This window comes from Protopterus annectens, chromosome 12.part0, assembly GCF_019279795.1.
Source record: "Protopterus annectens isolate FY-2018-M chromosome 12.part0, PAN1.0, whole genome shotgun sequence".
Taxonomy (NCBI): Eukaryota; Metazoa; Chordata; order Ceratodontiformes; family Protopteridae; genus Protopterus; species Protopterus annectens.
In genome coordinates, this window is record NC_056746.1 from 970,493,200 (window position 1) to 970,519,878 (window position 26,679).

Here is a 26,679-nt window from a genome sequence, read left to right on the forward strand (position 1 = left end):
ACCTATGCGGAGGTACTCACTAGCAGTCTACCAAAGGACCAGAGATCTCCCAAGCACAAGCAGATCACACATACAGACCCCACTTCACATAGAAAGACACAAGTGTCACAACAAATAAGACTCCAAGGAAAAACACCTCAAAATGTAATGTCCTGGTCATAGGCAATAATACAGTGAGACACACAGAAGTCCCCCTCACCAGGCTGGACAAGGAGAAACTCACAGTTGCTGTCAAGTCAGGTGCCAGGATACATCAAATCACACATGCAGTCAAGTCACTCAACAATTACCATTATGATTCTGTCATAGTACATATTGGAGTGAATGACTTGAGATGAAGAGACATGACTGAACTCTCAGACTGTGTCCCCCCCAGGCAGGTATGTCCCTAGCACTAAGTAACACTTCACCTTCACCAAGGATGATGCCACAATACAGACAAAAAAAAATGACTGATTTCAACAACTGACTTAGCTTTTGGTGTCAATCCAAGGGGATCCACCGTCTGTCAGCCTAGGAAGACATGGTTGACAGACTACGCTCCTTGCCAGAGATGGTCTTCACCTGTTTCCTCAAGGCTTACAGATACTAGCAAAAAAGCTCGACTCCCCCATTGTGCTTTTTTAGGCAGTGTCAAAACAAAAAAATTCCCCAACATAAAAAAATCCACTCAAGACAAATTCAAGGTTGTGCTACTTAATGCTAGGAGCCTTAACAGAAAACTGCACTCCCTGGAAGCACCCCTCACCTTGGAAGATGCTTGACATCTGTGCAGTCACCGAGACTTGGTTCAAGGGTGCAGAGAGTACCCCGGCCATATAAAGCTACAATGCCTTCCACACATTCAGAGCCCAAAATGAGCATGAAAGAACCAAAAGTGGACGCGACTCCATCTTCATTAAATCCAAATACATCTAGAGACTGGTCAAACAATACGACTCTCTAGAGCTACTCAAGGTACAATTAAATATAGGTAAAACACCCTATCACATCACCACTAGCTACAGGTCCCCCACCATGAACCAGCAGAAAGACACGACTACCTGGAGTTGCTAGAATCACTCCTTATACAGCCAAACATTTTGGTCATGGGAGATTTCAACTATCCTTCTGTAGATTGGACAACATACATGAACACAAATGAAATTGCCCTGAGGTTCCTAGACTTTAAATGCTCTGGAACAGCTAATCTGCACCCCTACAAGGGTCTCGAATGTCCTGGACCTGGTACTCACCAATATGGGGGGTCACTGCCCTACTGTTGCCCTCCCTGGTGAGGTCAGATCATAAATTGGTCTCATTTGAAGTAAAGAAGCAAACAAACTGAACATTTTCTCCAAAGCAAACATAGCCTACTAAGCAGGGGTATAAAAAGTTTCAAACCCCCTGCTAACACAGCCAATGACTCCTATGCAGAGGAGTGCATGAATGCCCAATATAACATTTAAACAACTGTATAGACACAGATGTACCTGTCAGGATCAAAACCAGGTACTCCTGAAGAAACAGGCCACCCTTGTGGACCGCAAGTACAAATAGTTTTTATCCAAGAACAAGAGGGAACTTACTCACCAGAGGAAGAATACCCTTCACAGCTTGAACAAGCACATGTCCTCTAAAGCCAATTATGAGGTTAAATTAGCATCTCTAGCTAAAGACAAATGCCTAAAGAAACATTAAGAAACAGTTCATTGCTGATTTGCAAAAAAAAAAAGACTAGGAAATCAGGGAGGGCAGATGAATCAGAAGCAAGTATTAAGCGAAGAACCAATAAAGCAAGATTCTGGGAAAAAGTTTCGAAAATTTGTATTTATTTTTTGAAAAAAAAACCCATAGCATCCGTTTGTAATGCAGTGCCATTAGAGCAAAGCTGTACCATACGGATTTAGCCCCCTAAAACACAGCCATTTGGCAATCCGATCCAAAAGCTATTGTTTAATGACAGCTTGTAAACTATAAAGACTGTTGCATAAGGTTGTACCATTCACAAAATATGCTATTCATAAATTTGGAAAATGTTTTGCAGTATGTAGACAAATTGTTACTGTAATTTTTATTGAAGAAAATGCATAAGCAACAGTCTGCAGACACGACTACCATGCTATGGCAAATCCCTTTCACAAACACTGCTAGAATCAATGAAGGATATTAATGAAATACTCCCTAAAAAGAAAAAAAATGCGAACAAAAGCAGAAATATTACCTTTAACAGCACAGAGGGAGTGTTTTTGTATAATATCTGGCAGTCTGATTCACCTCACGGATAACTGGGTCTGCCATTGTCCAACCTCTCCAGCCCTAGTTAAGACTCCTCAACTAACTCTCATTATCTTTATAATTAACAATGTCATTCTTAATTACATTCCCCTCTCTCTACTCTCATGTTTCTCATTTTCCTGCCATCCTTTTGTTCCTTTATCAGTCCTCTTTGCTCAAAACATAACACAACGTATCTCGGATATATGTTATTACATTGCTGTTACTTATTCTGCTTCTACTGAGAAGTAAATTTGTGGGGTTTTATGTCCAGTCAGACTATCCTGGTAAACAAATGCAAATAATTAAATAAACAAACGAATGATCAAGTCTATTGCTGATCTCACATGTTGGTCTTACCTTGGAAGTTGTAACTCATGTCAGAAAATGAACAAACAGAACAGCCATGCCAATGTTCAGCAGAATGACCATAAATATCAGGATTGTATTGGGTCCCTGTAAACACAAAACAAAGGTTGAGTACAACTGTATCCACAATAGTCTTACATTATCAGAACATAAATATTGCATGGAAAGTGGTACACCTCTTCATGCTGTGCCAGAGCCATCCAGTACAAACACAGTCATTAAGTTAATACACTTAAGTGTACTTTTTTGTTGTTGCTGTTGTATTCTGTGATTCTTCTGACTTGATTACAAAATTTAGATTTTTTTCAAGTGGGTATTCAGTAACTGTTCAAGTTTGAGGGGTTTTTTTTAGGGTACATCTGTTAACCAAGTAGAGTGGGTACATGCATGCAACACAAAGGCCATGTCCGTCAGAAAGCTGCTGTTGTAAGGTAGCAGTCCATCTTGTCATGTCTCTCAGCTGCAGTCTATGTAAGCAATAATGCCCAACAGGGTGTGTGTTAATATGTAACTAATGCCCGCCCAGAGGAATTATGAGGCCCGACGCTAGAGACCCTGTAAGGGTGTTAATTACACATTAACACACAGCCTGGAGGGCATTATTGCACTTAGAGAATTGGCAATCTGTAAAATGTTTGTGTTTTACTTAGTTACTACATTTTTATATATATATATATATATATATATATATAGATAGATATAAAAAATGTAAAATAGTTCCTCCCCATAATTCTTCAAACTTTCCGTAGTATACGTCAATGGTGTTGGAGGAAGCATTTTTAACTCTCTCATACACAGTCTCTTCTGCTTTCACACACATACATATACACACACACAGTCTCCTCTGATTTCACACACACACGTACATATACACACACAGTCTCCTCTGATTTCACACACATGCATATACACACACAGTCTCCTCCGATTTCACACACATACATATATATACACACACAGTCTCCTCTGATTTCATACTTGTATTCACTCACACAAGCATAACTCTCAACCTCTTACCACAAAAAATCTGGAAATAGCTACAAATAATTGGGGGGGGGGGGGGGCAAAGCCCAAAAAATAGGGACAAATTTTAAATATTGCCCTTATAAACTTAGAAAGTTGCTAGAATAAAAAAGTCTTGCATTAACAATGCATTTTCTGAAAGATATAGCCTGAAACTTGAATGTTTGTTTGTGTCTTTCGGCTTTTCCCGGTTAGGGGTCGCCACAGCAGAACTCCGGTCTGCTAATGATTGGTAGTGGATTTTTACATACCGGGTTACCAGCCCTGACGCACAACCTTCAACAAAGGCACGCCCCATTCACGTATGCCTCCACACAGAAGACGCTCTAGCTGAGAATCGAATGGGACAACGTCTTGCTATGAGGCGACAACGCTACCGCAGCACCACCACCGCAGTCTAAACTTGAATGCCTGTCATTATTTTGTGAATTCACTCCTCACTGATTTGCCACAAAAAAGATCACAATTTTATGAGGAATAGACAAAAAATCTGAGGCAAAAATCTGCACATTCTGAGAAAATTTGGACAGTTGAGAGCTATGCACACAAAACCACGCTCTCTCTCTCTCTCTCTCTCTCAATCTCACACACACAGTCTCTTCTGCTTTCATACATGCAATCACTCACAGAAGACCGCTCTCGCTCTCTCCATCTCTCACACATGGTCTCTTCTGCTTTCAGACACACATTCACTAACACATGCTGACAGAAAAACACACTTATTTATTTTTTTTTTTACACTCGCTAAAGAGCAAAAGCTCTGCTTAGAGAGTTTAAAGTAATGGCGGCTGTTTTTTTTTTTTTTTTCAGTCAGAGTTCCATTGCAGCTTGATATGCTGCACTGAAGCGGCGGACTCGTTTTTCAGAGGGTATTACTTGTACATTAATACACTGCTGGAGAATGTTCTACCATCAGGGTGCTGATGTACCGTTTGCAAATTCTCTTAAGTCCTTCTTACTATGCTGTCACTCATTCTTCCAACATTTAGGCTACCAAATGTACATCTCTTTATGACTTCACCCAAACTACATCCTCTGCATTCCATTTTTCCTTTGCATCTACTCACTCCATGACCTAAATTTACTCCCAATTCTGGGAAGGATACAGAACAAACTCTTACCCTTTACTATACCGCACCTCTTCCTGTATACCTTTCTCTGTTAAAGTCTTCAGATAATTATCTTCCAGTGCATGTGTGTAGATATGCATGACATGGATGGGGAGACAGAGACTTACTCCTAGTAGCAAGTGGGAGCCCTTCAAGGATGGAAAAGTGGATGTAACTCGAGCAATCCACGATAATATGTAATAGGTGTTTTCCTGAGAGGAAGTGGGACACAGAAGCAAGCATTCTCCTGCCTAAAAACCCAGACTCTATGGTTTGATTCATATTGGACTGCATTATACAAAGTACACTGATGTTACACAATGCAGTGGACAGGCTTCCTCTACTCGTGTCTCCACTGAGCACTGAAAAATGTTTATGTTTGTGAACATACACACAACCAATTTTTCTGTCTCTCCAAGATACTGTCAGTTTTCATCCACACTGGGAAAGTGTTCCTAGCATTCTTCCCTTATCAAATGACAATTAGAATTTGGTAAATATTTAGGGATTTCCCATATACTGGGATGTATGCACACTCGTGCTGCCTCATTTTGTTAATATTAGGCACCAGATATATAAACGCACATCTCTCTCATTCCCACAAATTTGCACCCTAGCCCCAAAAACCTATTTCTGCAAATAAAAAAACAGCAATGATGATCTTCCCCTACAGTGCTAACAAGTAGTATACAAGTATATATACCTGCCTAACTTAAAGGAAACTCCAAAAACAAAGACTAGATAGAGCACACACACATACATAGGACGATAATGGATAAAGACTAAATCTGACCCATCAAGGAAGACCTTCTTATATCTATCAAGGACTTTTTCTGATTAGGCCTTACCACTAAACCACTGGGATGGAAGAAGCATTAAGACAGAGATCAGAAGGCTCAAGTCCTACTCATCCAAAACAGGCCTAATGCTGACAGTCATGATCAAGACAGCAATGCTTGGTGAAGTTCTGCACTGAAGACCATGTGGCCACAGTGCCAATATAATAGGTTCATATGAGATTACTAGGCTAACAGCTCAAGACCCCTTACAAGCCTAGCCAGTTTTACCCCAATTTTGTGTCCCTAGGAGAAAGATAACAAGGCTCAGCAAATGGGGTTTTGACAAATTTTACAGACTGCCTATGTACATAAGGCACATGGGCACAACCCCAGGAGTGAATGATGCCCCATCCATTGGTCCAGATTGCGCTTGAAGATGGTCAGGGAAGGGTCTGCTTCATGTGAACAGGAAGCCTATTCCAGAAGAGTGTCAGTCTCTGGGACACATACCTGTCTCTCAAGCATGATTTATGTTCAAATTCAGATTTAGAACTTTGGAGCGGGTAACCCTCATGCAGCTATTTTTGTGAATATGCAATTTCCATCAGGGCTGGGTTACAAATTGCCTTATGGGTCAGGCACAGATCACCCCTGAGTAATCAGTAGGAAACCAAATATAGTGATAGGGCTTTTAATTGGTCTGCATATGACATGTTTGTTATACCCTCTATTTTTAGGTGAGAAACCTCTGAGGTCACTCCCAACTGCTGCAGGTGCCTGGCGAGGTACATGCCAAAGGCTGTGCTATAGTCGATTATTGCTCTGATGAGGGCAGAGTACAGTGGTACTATGATAGCCTTAGAACTAAATGTCTTCCCCTTACTTACAAGCTGAGCCACATAGAAAGATTTCCTCACTACTGTGGACACATGGTGGTCAAAGCTCAGATTACCAACTATCTGAATACCCAGATCTCTCACCATTGGTTCCACTCTTAGGGGAGTGCTATCACTGTCATAATTCACAGGGGTATTTGATTTCCCAAAGGGTATTATGCACTTCACATTTAGTTTGAGGCCATGGCTCTGAAATCAGTCACTCTGTGTCAGACCTTTCTGTAGGATATCAGCATAGTTTTGGGAGTCAGTGATTGCCCCCAACTTGCAGTCATCAATAAATTTGGTCAGCCAAAGGCCATCTACACTTGCCTTGAAATCTGAGAAGTAGATCCCAAACAGCACTCAGCCCTGTGGTACTCCACTGATAAATGGCCTCTTGCTTAATGTGGATTCCCCCACTCTAACATGTGTCCTATCCACGAGTCATTTGGCTGTCCATCTGGTGATGTAGAGGTTTATGTCCAATTTTGTGAGGTTATCTATACCAGAGTGAGGTACTGTGTCAAATGCCTCGGCCAGGTCAAGGTAGAAGGCATGTACTGTCTTAACCTCATCCATGGCTTTGGTGACCTTCTCAAAGAAGTCCACCAGACTGCAGGGAGGATCTGTCCTTGATGAAGCCGAAATGGGTTGGGTCTAGAGTCTGGAGGTTTCCTATGTTGTCGTTAATCGGGTCCATGATTATCGTTTCCATAGCCTTGCATGTACAGCTAGTCAAACTTATGGGTCAGTAGTTTTCCAGGTCTGTTGATTGGCCCCTTTTATGCAGATGGATGACTGTTGCTGTCCTCCACTCTACTGGGACAAAGTTTGCCTGGAGACTTTGGTTAAATTGAGATCTAAGTGGGTCTGCTAGGTCATATTTCAAGCTATTTAATAGGTACCCTGGGTTTCCATCAGGGCCCACTGATACTGTGTTTCTAGCTTTAGAGAGCGTAGTGACCTGTTTTTTGTGATAACAGGCAAAGGAATGGTAGGGGGTATTTCATGGGAAGTGATCAGCGGTGATGAGGAGGTGAAATCTGAGCTGAGTTTGTCAGCCAGCAGGTTTGCTATTTCATCTGGCTGAGTATAATTAGTGCCATTTACAGCCAACTCAGCACTGAGTGTTTCCCTTAAGATTTTGGACAAAACTAAAAAATGTTTTGTGGTTATCCTACGCTTTAGTCTTCTATTTAGCTTTTGAAGACTTGACTAGTTCCCTGATTTGCCTGTTGAGACGGATTTTTTTTTCTCTGTTGTGCACCCTCCCACTTACTTCTAGACAAGAATTTCTGCCTTCTGTTGTGTAGTTGATTTATGCCAAGAGTCCAACAGGATGACTTGTTTTTCTGGCTAGACCTGGGTTTAATTTGGTCAGGTACTGCAGTTTCTATGCAGTTGTTTAAGTGGTTGTACAAGGCATTTGTGCAAACTTCTGCATATGCCTCTATTTTTTCGGGGTTAGGGGGAGCTTTAAAATTACCTATGCTACCGCACCCACAGACTCAAACATGTTTAAAACATCATATCATGATGTTTCCTACACTTTAAGAGCACTCTGGGATTATTTACAGGATTTTAAATATTTTTAAATATGTAATTCCAGACTCTGACCACCTGGAGGCTGGCATATTGACGTGGTTTGGATAAATCAGGTTGCCATCCAGTATCCCAGAAATCATATCCCAGAAATCATTGTTTGGCTCAAAAATGTTACATCATGCAGGCCTCCGTTTGCCTAAAGTTCCTGTCATTTCATAGATGTTGCATGCGTACAAAGTACTGAGTAAAATAGAACAGTGTAAGTAACATTCCCTGCTGCTGGATGACTACTTAAAACAGAAACAGTGCAAATGCCACAGAACACACTCAAAGTGCTGTTTACTGCTGCCTTTTTTTCTAATTTAGTTTAAATGGCACTAATTTGTGAGACAATGAATTCCAGTCCATTTACTTCTCCCCTCCCCCATAACACTTAGCTTCCCTAGCTGTCAAAGTCTTGAGGGAAATTTGACCTGGTAATTCCATTGATTGGCAGATCTCAGCAGGGTGCTTGACTCATGTAATTTAATCTTTGCTCTAGCATTTCCTTTGTTAGAGGGGACATTTTTTTGCTGCACTGTAGCCATGGCCTTACTTGACTGCAATCACATCCAGTAAGGTCTTGCACCAAGGAGCTAAACTAAAGAATAAAATATTTATACTATTAACCAGTTTAGATCTTTATTAATTTAAGTGTTAAGGTATCACTTCATGCTTCCACCTTGTTAAAACTGAGATTTACATGTGCAGTGTGTTGGTATGCAGTGTTTGCCTTCATATGTTTTTACTCAACTGGTTGGTTTGCAAAAAAAAACCTTTTGCAGTGTTCCTGGATTTGTCTTTGTATATACAAACCACATTGCTATACTTTCCCCTTCCTTTTTCTTGTGTCCAGAAGTCACTTATAACAAAGTAAAATTTTTATTGATTTTTTTTTTTTTAAATAAAGGACATCAAGGTTAACATGCCTTTAATCAGATAATGGATGCCCCTGCAAAGAATCACTGTTGAAATATTTGTGCATGGACAAAATCCTTTACTAAATCTATTTACCAGCCTCCAGTTCAATTGGCTTTAATATACTGGTGTGTTTGCTCATGCCTTCCAAATATCTCCACCATTACATACCACTTTTGCAGTGTAGTAACCACCAGACATGCCCATACACCTTTAGCCATCAATATGCAGCTACTCCTGTTCATGTGAGTACGTGAATTCATTTTCAGACATAAGGTGTGGAAGCTGCACTGAATAATTCTAGGTGCTTGCTCAGGTTTCACATGGTGCTTGCTTAGAGCTACTCTCATGTTAAGCCACTATGAATATGTTGCACTGCCACCTCTGATACCAGGGTAATGTTTTAATCTTTCTATTCCCGCACTGCACACTAGGAGTATCTGGTGCAAATACGACAGAGAAGTATGCAAGTGATACACCACCTAAGCATCATTTGCCGTGCAGAATGTACAAGTATGCATACCAAATTTCTGTGTTTCCAAACATCGGTGTTACTACACTACTACTGAATAAAATGAACAGCACTCAGGCTGGGGGAAGGACAAGGGAGCCATGACATCACAGAATGGGTGGGTCTTATTATTTTAGTTAGAATCAGATGACGGCTGTGGTGATGTCACTTTGGGGGAGGGAACTGATTTAAAAAAAAAAGTACCTGCACTGCCTGGCCTCGATGATGTCAGTAATTGGGTGACTTCAGCAAGCTTTATTCAAACGTGAGAGAATCATTTTGTAAGTGAAACCATCACAGTATGAGAAGGTAGGCTTCTGTTACAGAAGTAAGGGGAATTATAAAACTTGTAAATGCTTTATTGTTGTTGCTTTACAGAAGACAATATAAATAGGGAGGAAAAGGGCTGTGAAGTTGAGGAATACATTAGAGAAACATGTTGTACTCCTTTAACAGAAGGTAATTTGCCTTAGAAAAATTCTTTAGGGTTTTAGGAAACATTTCTGAAGCTCGAGCTTTAAGGAACCACTACTTTAGTGGAGTAAGTTTTGATAGCAGCATTTGTCAGTAGGCAATTGGCCACCTGTTGGTGAAAAAGAATGCCAGTGGAGCAAAAAGCAGTACACTTATCTTTGGTGCTGGAAGAACAGAAGGCTGTGGGTTCTGTTCCCACTCCAGGTGATTTGACTGCTAACAGTACAGTGCAGCATTTGGGGGTACTGCACTCCTGAGTTTGTTGCTCTTTGGATAAGATGTTAAACTCAAGCGCCAAAGTAACAATGGAATAATATTAACAGGTGTATGAGATATGTGACAACATATAATAGAAGATCTAATGGTGTAAAGAATTTTATTACTAAGAATTGGGATATTTTGAGAAGTATGCCTGAAGTTCTACAGATAGTGAGTAATACTTCAAGCTTCTCTTATCGAATGCGTTTGAATCTTAAACAGAGACTATGTTACAAATATCTTCATAGTCATAGAATAGTATTAAGTAAAAAAACATGGAATAGTCCCATGTTAAAACTGTAAATGCTGTGATGATCTAACTAATGCTGACTTTATACATCCAAATACAGGTAAAAAATTAAGAAGTTATGTTCTTACCATAACGTTCCATGTGAATTGTTCATCTCGCCTTTGTTCTTACACACGGGTTCGGAGCCGATCCTCGGCTCCGAGACGGCCGCATCACTAGCTCCGCATCTTCGAGAAAGCTCGAGGCACAGTAATATCCCATGATCCTCAGGTGCTAACCCTCAGATCTAGTTTGCTATACCAGAAGAATCCCTTTTAGAACTGTGTCTAGAAGATACTACACAGTGTCTGGAACCCTACTGTCAAATAGAGGAGAAAAAATGCCATTACTAATGTACAATAATATGCTAACCATATCTAGAAAAGGCTGAAAAGGAATTCAGTTGAAACCGTTCTCCCAGACCGCAGGACGGGGGATGGAGGGGGGGAATGTAAGAACAAAGGCGAGATGAACAATTCACATGGAACGTTATGGTAAGAACATAACTTCTTAATGTGAAATTGTTCAATCTCGCCGTTTGTTCTTACACACGGGTAGCGTCCCTAGCTCCTTTTTCCTGGGTGGCTCAAGGGAGAACATTCCTGAGTACAGTGGAACCAAACGTCGCCCTGTCCCTGGAGCTTTTGTCTAGTTTATAGTGGGCGATAAAAGTATGTGGTTTTGCCCAAGTTGCTGCTGCACAAATGGTATCTAAAGGCAAACGAGCGGTATGGGCTGAAGAGGCAGCGATCGCCCTTGTAGAATGAGCTCTGGGTTTGAAAGGGAGTTGCTGTTTCGATTCACCATATACAAAATTTATGCAATCTGAGAGCCATTTGGATAAGGTAACCTTCGTTACTGCCTGTCCTTTCCTTTGGTCAGCATATGAGACAAATAGTTGATCTGACTTTCTGTACTCTTTTGTCCTATGTAAGTAAAATCTTAGTTGCCTGTGAACGTCCAATTTGTGCAATGTGTATTCTAACTTATTGGAATGTTTTTTAAAGAAGGTAGGTAGTTCGATAGATTGATTGATGTTCTGAATCGAACAAACCTTCGGAAGGAAGGACGGATTGGTGCGCAAGGTTACTCTATCTGGATGAAAAATCATGTACGGGGGTCGGATAGATAGAGCCTGTAGCTCTGAAACTCTCCTGGCGGAAGTGATGGCAACCAGAAAAAGTGTTTTCCACGAAAGGAATTTTAACGGAGTTGTGGCTGCTGGTTCAAAAGGGGGCAACATGAGTTGTGACAGCATGAGATTAAGATTCCAAGGTGCTTTTGGATTACGAAAGGGGGGACAGAGGTGAAAGGTACCTTTCATGAAGGCTTTACACAGTCTGTGGGACATAAGAGAACCATCTTCACGGCCAATATGAAAATTGGATATAGCCACCAGTTGAACCCTTATAGTGGATGTTGATGCTCCTTCTTGAAAAAGTGTGGTAAGAAAATCTAGTATCTTGTGTACTGGAGCCCCGAATGGATCTATACCTTGTTTGGAGGCCCAGTGCGCAAAACGGTTCCATTTGCTGTTGTACAATTTTCTTGTAGATGGTTTGTGAGAAGATACAATAATTTGTTGTACTGCAGGGGATAGTAACTCCGACCTGGCTAAGATGGGAAGCGGAGCAGCCAAGCTGTCAGTTTGAGGGACTTGAGAAAGGTGTGAGGAACTCCCGACGAATGCGTCAACAGGTCTGGCTCCGGGTCCAGCATCCATGGTTCCTCCACTTGATGAGATTGAAGGAAGGGAAACCAGATTTGTCGAGGCCAGAATGGGGCTATTAGTATTATGGTCCTGTCCAGACGTTTGGCTTTCTGCAAAAACCTGGGAATTAGTGGAACAGGAGGAAAAACGTAAAGGAGACCCGCGGGCCAATCGTATACTGGTGCGTCTCTGGGGACACCCCCTGGAGGGGGTAACAGGGCAAAGTAGCTTCTGCATTTGGCATTCAATGGGGATGCAAACAGGTCGCAGCAAGGCTGGCCCCATCTGTGGAAGATCTCTTCCGCCACTTGAGGTTTGAGGGACCACTCGTGAGGGAACAGGATTGCTCTGCTCAACCTGTCCGCGTTTACGTTGTAAGTCCCCGGGATGTGTGTTGCTATCAGAAAGTGTTCAGTGGACTTTGCCCATTGCCAAATTCTGAGGGCCTCTCTGCATAACGGGCAAGATCTGGTTCCCCCTTGCTTGTTTATGTACCAGACCACTGACATGTTGTCTGTCTGAACTGTCACTGTGCCCTGAGGTAAGGACTTGTGAAAGTGTTGCAACGCTAGAAACACTGCCCTCAGCTCTAGAACATTGATGTGCAGATTGTACTCCAAGTTGGACCATTGATCTTGGACTGTTTGTCCCTGAAAAAATCCCCCCCCCCCACCCTATCAGGGAAGCGTCCGTGGTTAGAGTTGCTACCGGACTGGGTAATACAAACGGTCATCCTAGTGTCAGCTCTTGACTGTGCATCCACCACAAGAGATCCTTCTTGCAAGAATTCGTGATGAAGATTTCGTGAGACAGTGGAAGTTGTCGATACGACCACTGGGCGAATAGCATCCATTGAAGAATCCTCATGTGCATCCTGCCTAAAGGAACTACAATAAGGGAGGCTGCCATCAAGCCTAGCACTCTTAATATTTGTCGTGCAGGGACTCTCTAGTTGTGTAGAAGGAGCGAAATTTGCTGCCTGAGGTCTGATACTCTTGGTGGGGGGGAGAGTAACTTGAGCCAGGAAGGTGTCTAGCTGTGCTCCTATAAATAAGATACGCTGTGACGGCAATAAGACAGATTTTCCAAAATTCACCGTTATGCCTAGTGAAGAGCAAAGACTGATGGTTTAATCCCTGGCTTGTAGAAGACGATACTCGGTGGTGGCGGATAGGAGCCAGTCGTCTAGATAAGGAAACACCCGGAATCCCCTTCGTCTCAAGTGAGACGCTACTACTGCCATGCATTTGGTGAACACCCTGGAGGCTGAGGTGAGACCAAAGGGCAGAGAGCGAAACTGGAAATGACTGGCTCCCAGCCGGAAGCGCAGGTAATCTCTGGACGCCCTGGCCATCTTGATATGGTAGTATGCGTCTTTGAGATCTATAGAGCACATCCAGTCGCCCTTCTGCAGAAAAGGGAGGATTGACTGTAGCGTGACCATCCGGAACTTTTCCTTTTTCACAAAGGTATTTAACTTGCTGACGTCTAAAATTGGCCTCCAGTCACCTATTTTCTTTGGAACTAAAAAGAACCTTGAGTAAGTTCCGGATCCTATTTGGTCTGCCGGGACTGGTTGGATGACTCTGTTTTCGAGCAACCTTCCTATCTCTACGGTTGCCTGGTCTCGCAGACTGGGTGGAACGTCTGGGAGTTTTTTGGAGTTGGGTGGCATTTTGATGAATGGAATGTTGTAGCCTCTGGTAACTATGCTTTTTACCCAGGAATCTGATGTAAGATTTAGCCAGGCCTCTGGGTATAAAGCCAAGCGACCCCCGACTGCCTCCAGAGTAGGACAGCCGGGCCTGCACTCAGGAGTGCTGGAAGGGCTTTCCAGAGAATGTCTCTCTGTTGCCCTGATTTTGTGGACCCCCTCTGCCGGCTGGGCGGTGGATTCCGTTTCTTCCCCCTCCTCTGCCTCTGGAGAGGGCGTCACTTTGGGTGTGCTGAAAAGATCCCAGAGTCTTTCGGAACCACATTTTTCCTCCTCGTTGCCCTTTAGGGTAGGGTCTAGATGGGACGGAAAAACGGACCCCTACGGCAGACAGGGTCTTCCCTTCTTGTTCACACCTCGTGAGAGTCTCCTTTACTTTGGGCCCAAACAAGGAGGCACCATCAAAGAGGGCATTGGCAAAGGAAGACTTAAAGGTTTCCGCAAAGGAGTATAAGCACAACCAGGATTGCCTTCTCAGGGCGATCGCTGAAGCTGCCGCTCTACTCGACCCTTCGGCTGCGTATGAAATCAGCCTCATGGACGAGTTGACTATGGAATTTAGGGTGTTAAGTTGCGCTGTCACTTTCTCGGCGACAGCAGCATCTGTATGTCCCTGGAGAGCATCTCCCAGTTCCTTAATGAGATCTCTGTAAACGTGTGAAATGCGTAAGATAGTTGAGCGATCGGATGAAAAAAGTCGCCGAACTAAATATGCGCTTCCCATATCTGTCCATTGTCCTAGAATCCTTATTAGGAGGATGGACAGAGGAAGATGATTCAGACATCTCTTTCTTAGTGGCCGCCGCCACCACCATAGTATCTACGGGAACCCCTTTTGTAAGATAAGATTTGTCCTGGGGGGCCGTCATGTATTTATTTGGTTTACGAGGGACTGGTTCCACTGTATCGGGTGTTTCCCATGCCCTCCAGGCTATTAGATCCATGAGATCGTCAAATGGCGGAGTCACCCAGGAGTTAGAAGGTTGAGTCCCAAATGCCTTCAGTAAAACTGATTCATCCACAGAAGGGGTAAGGGTTTGCCAGTCCCCCCTTTGTTTCAGGATTTCCAAAATGTCTGCAAACGAGACATCCTCAGAGGGGGACCATGGGGACCCTTCTGTTTCATCTAAATCGGTATCAGATGTGAGAGATTCCTGGGGGGAATCTATGTGCCTCCTCTTGCACAGTCGTTTCCTCGGAACATCCTCAGCGGGAGCTTCTGGGGATGCATCTGAGGAACCAGAGTCGCCCTGTGGGGACTTCTGAGGCATTGGGTCTCGATGCTTGGTAGGAGCCGAAGACACAGAAGCAGAACGTGGACCTTTTGGGGAAGGAGACAAAGATATTGATGAAGTATGTGTCTGATCAGACAAGACCTTCCTCATGATGTCAAAGGCACCGGTGCCCCGACTCGAAGATCCGACCCAATCCGAAGAAGGAGGTCGTTTTTCCAGAATCGGAACCACGGGCTCCGACACCGAGGATGGATCCGAACTGATCTGAGCTGAGGCACCGAGGGGAAGAGTCAGAACCGATATCTCGGTTCGACTATCCCCCCTGGAACCTAGGAAAGATCTTCGGCTCCGAGACTCTCCGGCTGGTTCCGAAGGAGTCGAGGTCAACGGAGTCGATAGCACTACTGGAGGCTTCGGCACCGAGGGCTCTACAATCATCGGATCTTCGACTCCTAACTCCGATGACTCGACGGGTCTCGGAGGAGGAAGTGTTGAGGGAACAGGAATAGTCTCAAGTTTCGAAACCAGCTGGGATGAAACCTCGATTAATTTGGACAAAGTCGAGTTCTCCATAAGCTTCTGTATCACTCGGTCCACATCGCAGTCGGAAAGGGGCCTCGAAGAACAGGTCAAAGGGATCGAAGCCGTCACCGAGCGAAGGATAGCAGACGGTGGTACCTCTGATACCGGCTCCAAGACCTGAGCCTCGTGCAGAGATAAACTCTCGACACCTGGCACCGAAGTCATAGGAGCCGGCGTCCGAATCTGAAAAGAGGTGCTCGGAGCCGATGACTTGGGCTCCGACACTCTTGAAGACTTCGACCCCTTCGAAGACTTGGATACCTGTTCAGCCTTGTCCAGGGCCTCCTGAAATTCGAGTTTAAGCAACCCTCTGTCAACCAACTTCCTGCGTCTTTCCAGCATGACCCTCCCACTAAAGGAATGACAAATGGAACAGTCTTCCTGCAAGTGGAGAGGGCCAAGACAGTAGACGCAGGATGAGTGGTTTTCAGTAATGGACATCTTCTGTCCGCACGGACACCTTTTAAAACCAGATTTGGTATTTTCTGACATTTTGAAGTAAAAGGGAAAAATCCAAAAAACACAGCACACAACATTATATAGGGATTTTTTTTCTTAAGTGTAATAATAAAAATACGATTTAAATGTAATATATATATAAAAATGTAAAACACACAGCACACTATGATATATATATATATATATATATATATATATATATATATATATATATAAGAGAAAAAGAAGTTAAAGGCAAAAAAAAACTTTTTTTTTTTTTTTTAAATACTGACAATCCTGACAGAAAAAACCCAAAGGCCTTAACTAAAGAATTTTTAAACTAACTAAACTAACTAAACTAGTCTAAATAACACCTATATTATAATACTTATTTAAACACTAAAAAATGAGTATAAATCTGTAGAAAGAGAACTATATATTAAGAAAAGTAGAAAAAAAAATATACTGGCCCGAGCCTCTCAATGCGATCTGCTGCTAGCGGCAAACTAGATCAGAGGGTTAGCACCTGAGGATCATGGGATATTGCTGTGCTTCGAGCTTTCTCGAAGATGCGGAGCTAGTGATGCGGCCAACTCGGAGCCGAGGATCGGCTCCGAACCCATGTGTAAGAACAAACGTCGAGATTGAACAATTTCACATATATATATATATATATATATATATATAAATATTTTGCCACATGTCATACCACTGCCATCGTGTATATGGCATGTTGCAAGATATGCACGGCATTCTATATAGGGAAGTGCAGCAGAAAGTTAAAAAGACAGGATCATTGAACACAAGTCAGAGACACAGAGCGATAAAGTAGTAATGCCCTAGGAAAACATATAAGAGAGAGTGAGAAGACAACCATCGATTTAATTTTAGAGTTATAGATGTGAACTATAGGAATAAAAGGCATGGAGATTTAAATAATGAATTAGAAACAAGTCAGTATTCATGGATAACACTCTTGCAAGCAGACCACCCACCTGGTCTGAACACAGCAGTTAGTATGAAACCTATTTTGAGGAAGAGACAAATGTTTTTGAAATATTACATATATTTTTAAGTATATTTTACATGTAATATTATTTTGTATATATATTTTTATATAGATACTACTTTATTATCATATAACTTTAATTGAGTTTAGCCCTGCTACTAGGTTTGATTGGACTGTGTTATGTGCTAGTAACTGAATATTTAAATGCTTGCCTTAGTTTATGTGATACTCACTGATGAAGGGAGTATCCCAAAAGCTTTGTGAGTTGCTTTGGAATAAACTGTTTTAATTTTAGTTTATCCCTGCGCTTCCAGGTTTTGGATTTTCTTGTTTGGTTTTTCTCCTGTTTTCTCCTTCACCTGGTTAACCTACGTGCTGTTCCCGTTTTGTTTTTGAGTTGGTGGTAGCCCAGGTGGATGTAATACACTCCACTGCACCTATCAAAAAGGGTAGGGGAAGTTTTCTGATGCCCTATACAAGTTTCCCTAGCAGCATAAATACTACCTCTGATCTCCACTGAAAAGAGGCCACTAGATTAACGGGACTAAGTCAATCAAGAAAGGATAAATAAATCAATAAACATGCAAATGACAAACCAGTTTGATAGTGTCTGCTTAGCAACTGAGAGCAATTTCCTCTGTGAAATAAAGGAGAGGAACAACTGGTCTGTGTTTCCAAATTTATACACCCATTTCAAGTACCACATGTACTGAGAGCCGAATATCCAGACTGCGAAGGGCTCATTCTCCCATAGTATCCACCTCCCACAAGGAAACAAGATAAACAGATAATTTCAGGAAGAACTCAAAAATCATTTTTGGAAGGGCACATGGATTTAAGTAAATTGATACCCAGTTTTTGTGCAAGATGAAATATTTATTGCTCAGTATATGTAAAGCTCTGAAACCCACATGTAGAGCTAACAGACATTAACATCACAGAGTCTTCCATGGAATAAACCTTGGAACCACCAAACTTGCACTCTCAAGCAGTGTATGGGTGAATGCATGCAGGATGCTCTTACAGACTTGTCTTCCCTCATGCTAATCATTGTAGAAGGAAATTAAAACCATGTTATACTTATTAGTTTATTCAAGATAAACAATTTCTTTTAAATGTTTATTACACCTGTTTATTTGTACATATGCAATACTTCTTGCACTTACTGGATAACCATATGAACTGAAAACTATCAGGGTTTACCAGATAAATTCATTTTGTAATGTATTTTAACTGTATTTTTTGTAGGCACTGGGCAAGAGCTAAACCATTATACATTTGTTTCTACAATTGCTTGGAGCACTTACAATACTGCTTTACAATTTGACATTTCCTGGACACAGATCACAGTGAAATTGAAAATATTTCACTTTGTTTAGTAATGGCAAAAATATATAAGCAAAGTTTAACTAATACGAGTTTGAATATTACTAATGATTTTTGTGTTTACACACTCTTAAAATTTAGACACTGCTGTTTGCAAATAAATCATTTACAGGAAAACATCTTCTCCTTTCCTGAGTCTAAGTGAAGTTTGCACAAACATATAGATCACTGTTTGTGGTATAATGCAATGAGAACTTTTTTTTTTTTTTTTTTTACTGTGACCTGGATGTTTAAAAGGATGCCAGCAAATACAAAAGCCAGTGGCATGAATCAGCATTCCTGGCCCATTCTATGAAAACAACTACTCTTCCAAATGTGTTTATAATGGGTTTCCCCTTTATCCCTGTACAGAACTAATGCTAGAGTTGAGTAGGGGTGCAGCTCATTGCTTGGGGCACGTGGTCCACACTACCCCACCACCACAAAAACAAATCTGTGAAATACAGATTTGCCTTTTTTAATCAATATTACATTCATTAAATCTTATTCAACTTAGCTGCTACAGTTCCCAAAGCATGTTATAACTTTCACATGTAATCAGGCTGGATTTGATGTGCAGCCCATCTGCTAGAGAGACTTTTATAAATGTACCATGTCTGCTCTAGAAATTCATTTTTCATTATCTGCATTCTGTGGGAGTGTGCAGTACAATGCTGACTGATAAGCCATTCACCAAGAAATGTACCTTAAAAGAATGTCCATATTCTATCAAACAAACCCTCTAGAATTATTGTTGTTTATGTCAGGTTACAGTAATGATACAAATAAGTTTACTGTGTATAATTAACTGAACTTTCCTAACGTAACTAAACCATGTCCTCCAAAAGGATCCCTATCACTCAAGACCATATGATTGAGTTTTTGAAAACCTGAGGCTTTTGAATGGAAATTGCGGTACAGTGAGGATCACAAACTTTACCATTTTCTTCACTGTAGTGCGATCTCAGAGTTGGTATATATAATTTGCAAGAGTGTGAGGCTGCATCCCCCACATAAACATAAAAAAGTAGATTTTTGTGGGGTTTTTTTTCTTTTTTTTTTTTATGTTCGAGTTTTTTTGGAAAATCGTTTGTATGAATTTCAGGTTTCTGAAAACTCAATTATCTGACATAGATCCTCTCCAAAATTACCTGCAATGACTGTAAACAATGTATATAAAGAACAATGAACTTGGTAAATGCACTGAAGACCATCATAAATAACATCCCCTAAATATCAGTAACGTATTCACTTTTCAACAATATGAGTACATATTTAGCCTATTTTGCTATACATAGAATACTGTCAGACCTAATGCAGTCAGTAGAGAGCCGCATCATGACATACTCCCTACCAATCAAATAAACACACCAGTGTCATCTCACTAGTTTACTCACAAGTATTTCTCAACTAACTAGCTTGCAAAGTGACATACTATAGAGTACCTCTACAAACTCCTATAAACTCCTATTATTCTATATAACTGTTTATACATTTTCCGATTTATGTCACTATGCTAGAAGAAAACAGTTGAAGTACACAATGTCTTACAGTGACATACTCAGGATGTAAACACTATTTGTTTTTAGCTTCAATGAACATTTTTCTGTAAACTCCAGTTGTGGCTGAAAATGATCTTGTTTGGATGAGCTCACTTCGCTAGCTAGCAAACGAAAAATATGCGCTATATCTTTTAAGTTATGTGTGGTGCTTTCTTCCAAAGGTCTTCAATAAAAAACCCTATCTACCCAGCTGAGGTAACTGGGATAGCAACAATTAAATACAGCAGAGAGTCGATTATCCAAACTAATTGGGACCTAGGGTAGTTTGGATAATCAAAAACCTAATTGGATGCATAAAAAATTCTAAAATCTTGTTTTTTTCTGCACACAGGGAATACACATTTCAAGCATTTAGAGATTCCAGTGGACAAAGAATATTTTTCACACATGAACAGGCTACAAGCTCAAAAAACATGCTCAGGCGAATACATATAACATTTACATATGCAAATTAAGATTTTTCCTACCCAGAAACATTGGAAGACTGCGTTCAGACATCTGAAGTTTCGGATAATCGACATTCTACTGTAATTAAGTTAAATTAAATTAAAAAAATGTCTGTATTGTTTTTTATTTCTTTTTAATTCTTACTTGTGGAAATTCTCCTCAGTCCTTCAGTAAAAAACCTATCTGCTCAGCTGTGGTCACTGGGTTACCAAACAGAATAAAAACAAAATGTCATGATTGCCTGCTTTGTCCAGTCTCTTCTTTCTTTTATTGTCTCTACTTTTTTATGTTGTTATATGTTATGTGGCTCTTCATGTGAAAATGTGATGCACACAGTTTGAAATGCTCCTATTGGAAAAGATGTAGAGAGAGAAACTGAACATCCAGAGGTGTAATCTGAGAATTGCTCTTGCTTGCTTCAATATACATTGTAACCTGCATGACATCTCTGATCATCTCTCTTTATACAAGCCTGGTTCAGAAAGAATCTTCCAGGAACTTGCTGTAAGATGTAATAAAATTTCCATGCAAAGACTGATAAGGATAGCAGAATAATTTTTGGACATGATAAAAGCTAATGTTCCCTGGGAGCTGGCTACAGGCCTACATACATCACATTTTCTTTTTCTGTACTACCACTGAAATAATTTACTTTGTTTTAATGTACTGAATCAAAATGGCACTAGTGAATTTTGCTATGACTCCTGTATTACTTGCAATTCTTGGCATTCTACAGAAGCTCTGGAAAAAAGTCTATTACATTATAACACATATGGCTATAATGGTTATAGAGGATATTCTATCCTGTGTGAACATTGCTGCAAATAACCCATTACAACTACATGGCAAAACTTCTGGAAACTGTCTAGATGGTTGCATGTAATATCAAGTACACAGGTACAACTATGGTAAACTGCTAGAACGTATAATCCTTGATTCAAGGCTATTTGTTACATGTGGGGCACTTTTTGAAATCACCATTCCAATTATCATAAAATAGAAGAGTATCAAACTGTTTATTTGCTTTTTTTAACACCTTTTTCTTATGGGCACAATAAAATATACAGCAGTTAAAATATCTACATAGGTTCATAGGTGTGTACTAGGCTAATGGCCCTGGAGCCTTTACAAGCCTAACCCATAGAAGTGACCTGGCATCGTGTTGTCCGATGTTAGTGCCCAGTGCCTCTATCAAGTACAGCCACTGAAGTGATCCCCGGGGTGAACTTTCTATTTCCCATCCACTCATCAAGACTTCTCTTGTGAGGTGCTCTGCTTGACATGTATGGGAATATTTTTGCATTCTGTTAAAACTCCCTAATGACAGAAATTAAACAGACTTCTTTAAAAGTCATGTTAGCTATTTAAAAGCAGACACAGATAAATCTTGAAAATACTATCTTCTTTCTTTTCAGCTGCTATAAATTAAGCACATCCCTATGATTGTTACACTTAGGTTTATCTTTGCTCCTACTAGAACTGAGTTTTCTTCATAAAGTTCCATCTTTTAAGGCATGGATACATTATTAAATAACTGAACGAGGCCTTATGTAGCAAGTCCATATCGCTGAAGAATGGAAAAATTCTGCTCTTTATGATCCTCTGCTATGAATTTGGCAGGTCAATGCAATCAATAGCCACACTTAGATCTTAAGAGGTATGACTGTTTTGCATTCCATTATAGTAATTCACTTATACCAGTCTAATCTGAATCAGTATTAAATATGCAATGAAGCTAACTTCCAAGATGGCTGCACACTGAGTAGCAGCTAAATTTCAGCTCTATCAGTATGAAAACATAAACTCAAAGAAGAGACAGTGAATTTGTATTTTTGGGTAAATTTCATCTACTGGCTAGTAAGTGCACTGCCTGGATGCCAGCAAAGAAGAAATTTAGAGAACTTGAAAGAAAATTAACCACAAAAGGTAAGAAGAAAACACTGGCTGGGAAGAATCCTGCAGCTGTTCAGCAAAAAGCAGGTCAAACTCCAGCTGTGGTGCAACACACGACTTCCAGTAATCTAGATATACAAATCAAATGTACTCAGAGCAGATTTGAATCTCTTAAGTATATATACTCAAATAACAAAAGGCTGGAAAAAATGGAAGAAGCTTTAAACAGATATCCAGATGAGCTGATAAAACTACAAAAATCAGAGGCTGAAATGAAGAAATAGCTGACTTGAGTATGAGACTGCTGAAGAAGAGATGTTTCAAAATATAGTAAAATTAGAGGACAGAGCACAAGGAAAAAGTACAGTTTTGTACCTACCATAAATGTAGATGTCCGATAGGAATGCATCTGCAGTCCTTACAAATGGGTTGTCCTGTCGTCAGGCAGCCCTTCGGTCGGCCGGATTCCAAAGTCTGGGTCTGGCCTCGGCTGGTGTCGCACTTCACCCGACGTCACAGCTGCAGTTCTTCGGGTATAAAGGCATCAGCCGACGCCATTTTCCTCAGTGTTTCTTGCCCCAGATGCCAGGTGCCCTCTTGGATGGCTAAATTTGGATAAATGCCAATGTTTCCAAATAGTAGAGAGCAAACACATAAAATAAGCATGTATGTACATATATACAAACAAATACACCATAATAGATCCCCCCCAAGCTAGCTGAAAGATGGCCAATACCCTAGGAGTACCACAGAGGGGAAGGCGGGTGGGTAATCCTGACTGCAGATGCATTCCTATCGGACATCTACATTTATGGTAGGTACAAAACTGTACTATGTCCTTCAAGGATGCATCTGCAGTCCTTACAAATGGGTAGAATACCATAGCCAAACTAGGGAGGAGGAATGAAGAGATTATGGTGCAGTTAGGATCCCTTGCAAAACAGCAGAGGCAAAACCTGCTCGGGATCTAGAATATAAAGGTAAATTATAATGCTTGGCAAATGTATGCACGGAGGTCCAAGTAGCAGCCTCTATAATGCCCTTGGTAGCCACTCCTCGTAAGAAAGCTGTAGTAGTGGCTGTAGCCCTTGTGGAGTGAGGCCTGATGTTCTCTGGAGTTTTCTTTCCGTGGAAGGAGTAACAAAATCTAATGCAATTTCCTATCCATTTGGAGATTGTCTGTTTTGAAATTGCTTTTCCTTCCCTTCCTGTTGCATATGCTACCAGAAGCTGGTCAGTTTTTCTATTGCACTTGGTCCTGTCCAGGTAGTAGCGTAATTGTCTATGCACATCCAAGGTATGCAACAGTCTTTCTCCCCTGTTCTGTGGGTTGGGGAAGAATGTAGGTAGGTGGATAGCCTGGTTTAAAGACACTCTGGATACCACCTTAGGCATAAATGTAGGATTTGTTCTCATGGACACTCTGTCTTGATGGAAGATCAGGAAGGGTTGCACTGCTATTAATGCCTGAAGTTCAGAAACCCTTCTTGCTGAGGTGATTGCCAGCAGGAAAGCAGTCTTCCAGGATAAGTATTGCAATTCTGCTGTTGCTGCTGGTTCGAAAGGAGGAAGTGTCAATTTTTCTAGCACAAAGTTCAAGTCCCATGCTGGCAGTGGAGGTTTCCTAGGAGGTTTTACATTCTTAATTCCTCTCAGAAACTGCCTGAGCAGAGGATGTGAGAAGACAGGGGGATCCAAGCTGTATTCTGCCGAAATAGCTGATGCGTGTATCTTGATGGAGGAATAGGACAGGCCTGCATGGAAGAGCTCTGCCAAGTACTCCAGGATGTTGGCTATGTTTACCAATGACACATCATTTCCCTTTTCAGTACTCTAAATGAGATATCTTTTCCATTTTGCTGCATAATTCTTTCTTGTTGAAGGTCTGCGAGCCTCAAGGATAATGTCTTTAACCCTTTGAGATAAATTTGGGTTAGATGCTCTTATGTAATGTTCCAGGCAGTCAGCTGCAGAGTTTTCAGGTTTGGATGCAGGATGTTGTAGCTGTTCTGTGTTAACAGCAAAGGGATCAGGGGTAGTGTCCACATTTGTTCCCGAGACATGCTCCTCAGTAATGGGTACCAATGTTGTCTTGGCCAGTTTGGAGCTATTAGAATGATCCTTGGGCGTTCCTCTTTGATCTTCAATAGCACCTTGTGCATCAAAGGAAGTGGTGGGAAGGCATATGCTGTCAGGTTTTCCCAACTGAAAGATAGGGAGTCCACCTTCCAAGCAAGTGGGTGGTACGTCCTCGTGCAGAATTTCTTGAGCTGGTGATTGAGTGGGGATACAAATAAGTCTATTTGTGGTAGTCCCCATTTTCTTGTGATGGCATTGAAGATGTCCGGATGTAGCATCCATTCGTGAGCATCCGTGGTAGTTCTGCTTAATATATCTGCTAGAATGTTTTCTTTTCCTGGCACAAAAATTGCTTGTAACTGAATGTTGTAGCTCAGAGCCACATTCCATAGGTCCAGTGCCATCCGGCATAGAGGGTATGAATGTGTGCCTCCCTGTTTGTTGATGTACCACATAACTGTGGTGTTGTCTGTCCTTATCATCAACTGCCCTTCTTGGAGGAATGGTCTGAATGCCTGGATTGCCAATTTTACTGTCAGCATTTCCTTTAGATTTATGTGCAGGTGTAGCTGATCTTGAGTCCATAGTCCTTGTATGCACTTGTCCAGCATGTGGGCCCCCCAACCGAGGTCTGAGGCGTCCGTGGTGATGGTTTGGCTTGGTTGAATTTTGTAGAAGGGCAAACCTGTGTTTGATTGACAGGCCTGAGCCCACCACAGGAACTCTTGCTTCAGGCATGGTATTAGTGGGATTTTGGTTTCTAGGCTGTGTTTGTGTTGAGACCATAGATTCTTCAGGTACCACTGTAGCTTTCTCATATGTAGTCTGGCATGAGGGACCAGAATTATGCAGGATGCCATGAAGCCCAGGGCTTGCAGTACTTTTCTTGCTGTTAGATGGTTCTGCTTTGTTAATGCCAAGAAGTAGAGAGGGAGTTGTTCTTGTTTTTCTACAGTTAGGAATGCCATCTGCTTTGATGTGTCCAGCTCTGCACCTAAAAAGGTCATTTTTTGGGATGGTATCAGCCTTGACTTTTTTATATTGACTGTATATCCCAGGGCTTGCAGCAAGTAAATGACTCTTTGTAAATCTTCTGTTAGTTTGTTTTTGTTGTCCGCTTGTATCAGGCAGTCGTCCAGGTATGGATAAATTTGGATTCCCTGAAGTCTGCAATGAGCGATTACTGATGCCAGGCATTTCGTGAACACTCTGGGCGCAGTAGATAAGCCAAAGGGCAATGCTGAGAATTGATAATGCTCTGATCCTGCAAGAAATCTGAGGTATCTTCTGCAATTTGGTCGTATGGGGACGTGCAGGTATGCCTCCTTGAGATCTAGAGTTACCAGCCAAGACTCCTTGCCCAGCATGGGAAGAAGCTGCTGTAGGGTCAGCATTTTGAATTTTGGAACAATGAGGAATGTGTTTAAAGCGGACAGGTCGAGAATAGGCCTCCATGTTTTCTCTTTTCATGGTACCAGGAAGAGTCTGGAGTAAAATCCCTTTCCTTGTTCCATAGATGGTACCTTTTCCACAGCTCTCATGCTTACTAATTGAGCTATTTGTTTTAGAGCTTCTGTCTTTTGATTTGGTGGTAGGTCTGGCATTCCTCTTTTTCCTGGTAGAGTATGGAAATGAAACCTGTAACCTTGGTCTATAGTTTTCAAAATCCACTTGTCCCTTGTGATGTAGTGCCAGTTTTTTGAAAATAGGGCTAGCTTTCCGCCTAAGGGTGCTGCTATCTGTTCCCTGGTAGGCGGTGCCAGAGCCAAGTCACTGTGATTGTGTTGCAGGGTTAGTAGCTGCGTCTGTGCCTCGCTGGTTGTTGCCCTGCCACTGGCGTCCCCTGTAGGCACCCCTGGATTGATTTCTGCCTCTTGAACGCCTATTCCTGCCTCTCTGTGCTTTAGAGGAGTCTGGAAAGGACCAATTTTGGAGGGCCAGTTCCTGCTAAACCTTGGAGGTTGGACCTGTAAGAAATCTTTCACTGTTTGTACAGATTTTGCCTTCTCTTCCATTTTCTTCAGTACCTGCTGAGCAGGAGAACCAAACAAATTGACCTTATCCATGGGAGCATCTAATAGTTTTGATTTGACATGATCCGGTAAGGCCTGTTCTTTCAACCATGCATGCCTTCTGATAACTGTGCCAGTCATGGCTGATCTAAAGGAAGCCTCCAGTGCATCATAGCCGCATTTT

The 26,679-nt window shown here is 41.6% G+C and overlaps 1 protein-coding gene across 1 annotated transcript in view; it reads right to left on the reverse strand.

Moving 5' to 3' along the window:
- The window catches only part of LOC122816911 (junctophilin-2-like), a 671,515-nt gene that overhangs the window by 83,131 nt on the left and 561,705 nt on the right, over nt 1-26,679 (reverse strand). The window contains exon 5 of the mRNA XM_044089992.1: nt 2,617-2,712. Within this exon, the coding sequence (XP_043945927.1) occupies nt 2,632-2,712 (81 nt within the window). The 3' untranslated portion in view covers nt 2,617-2,631. The remainder of the gene's footprint in view (nt 1-2,616; nt 2,713-26,679) is intronic.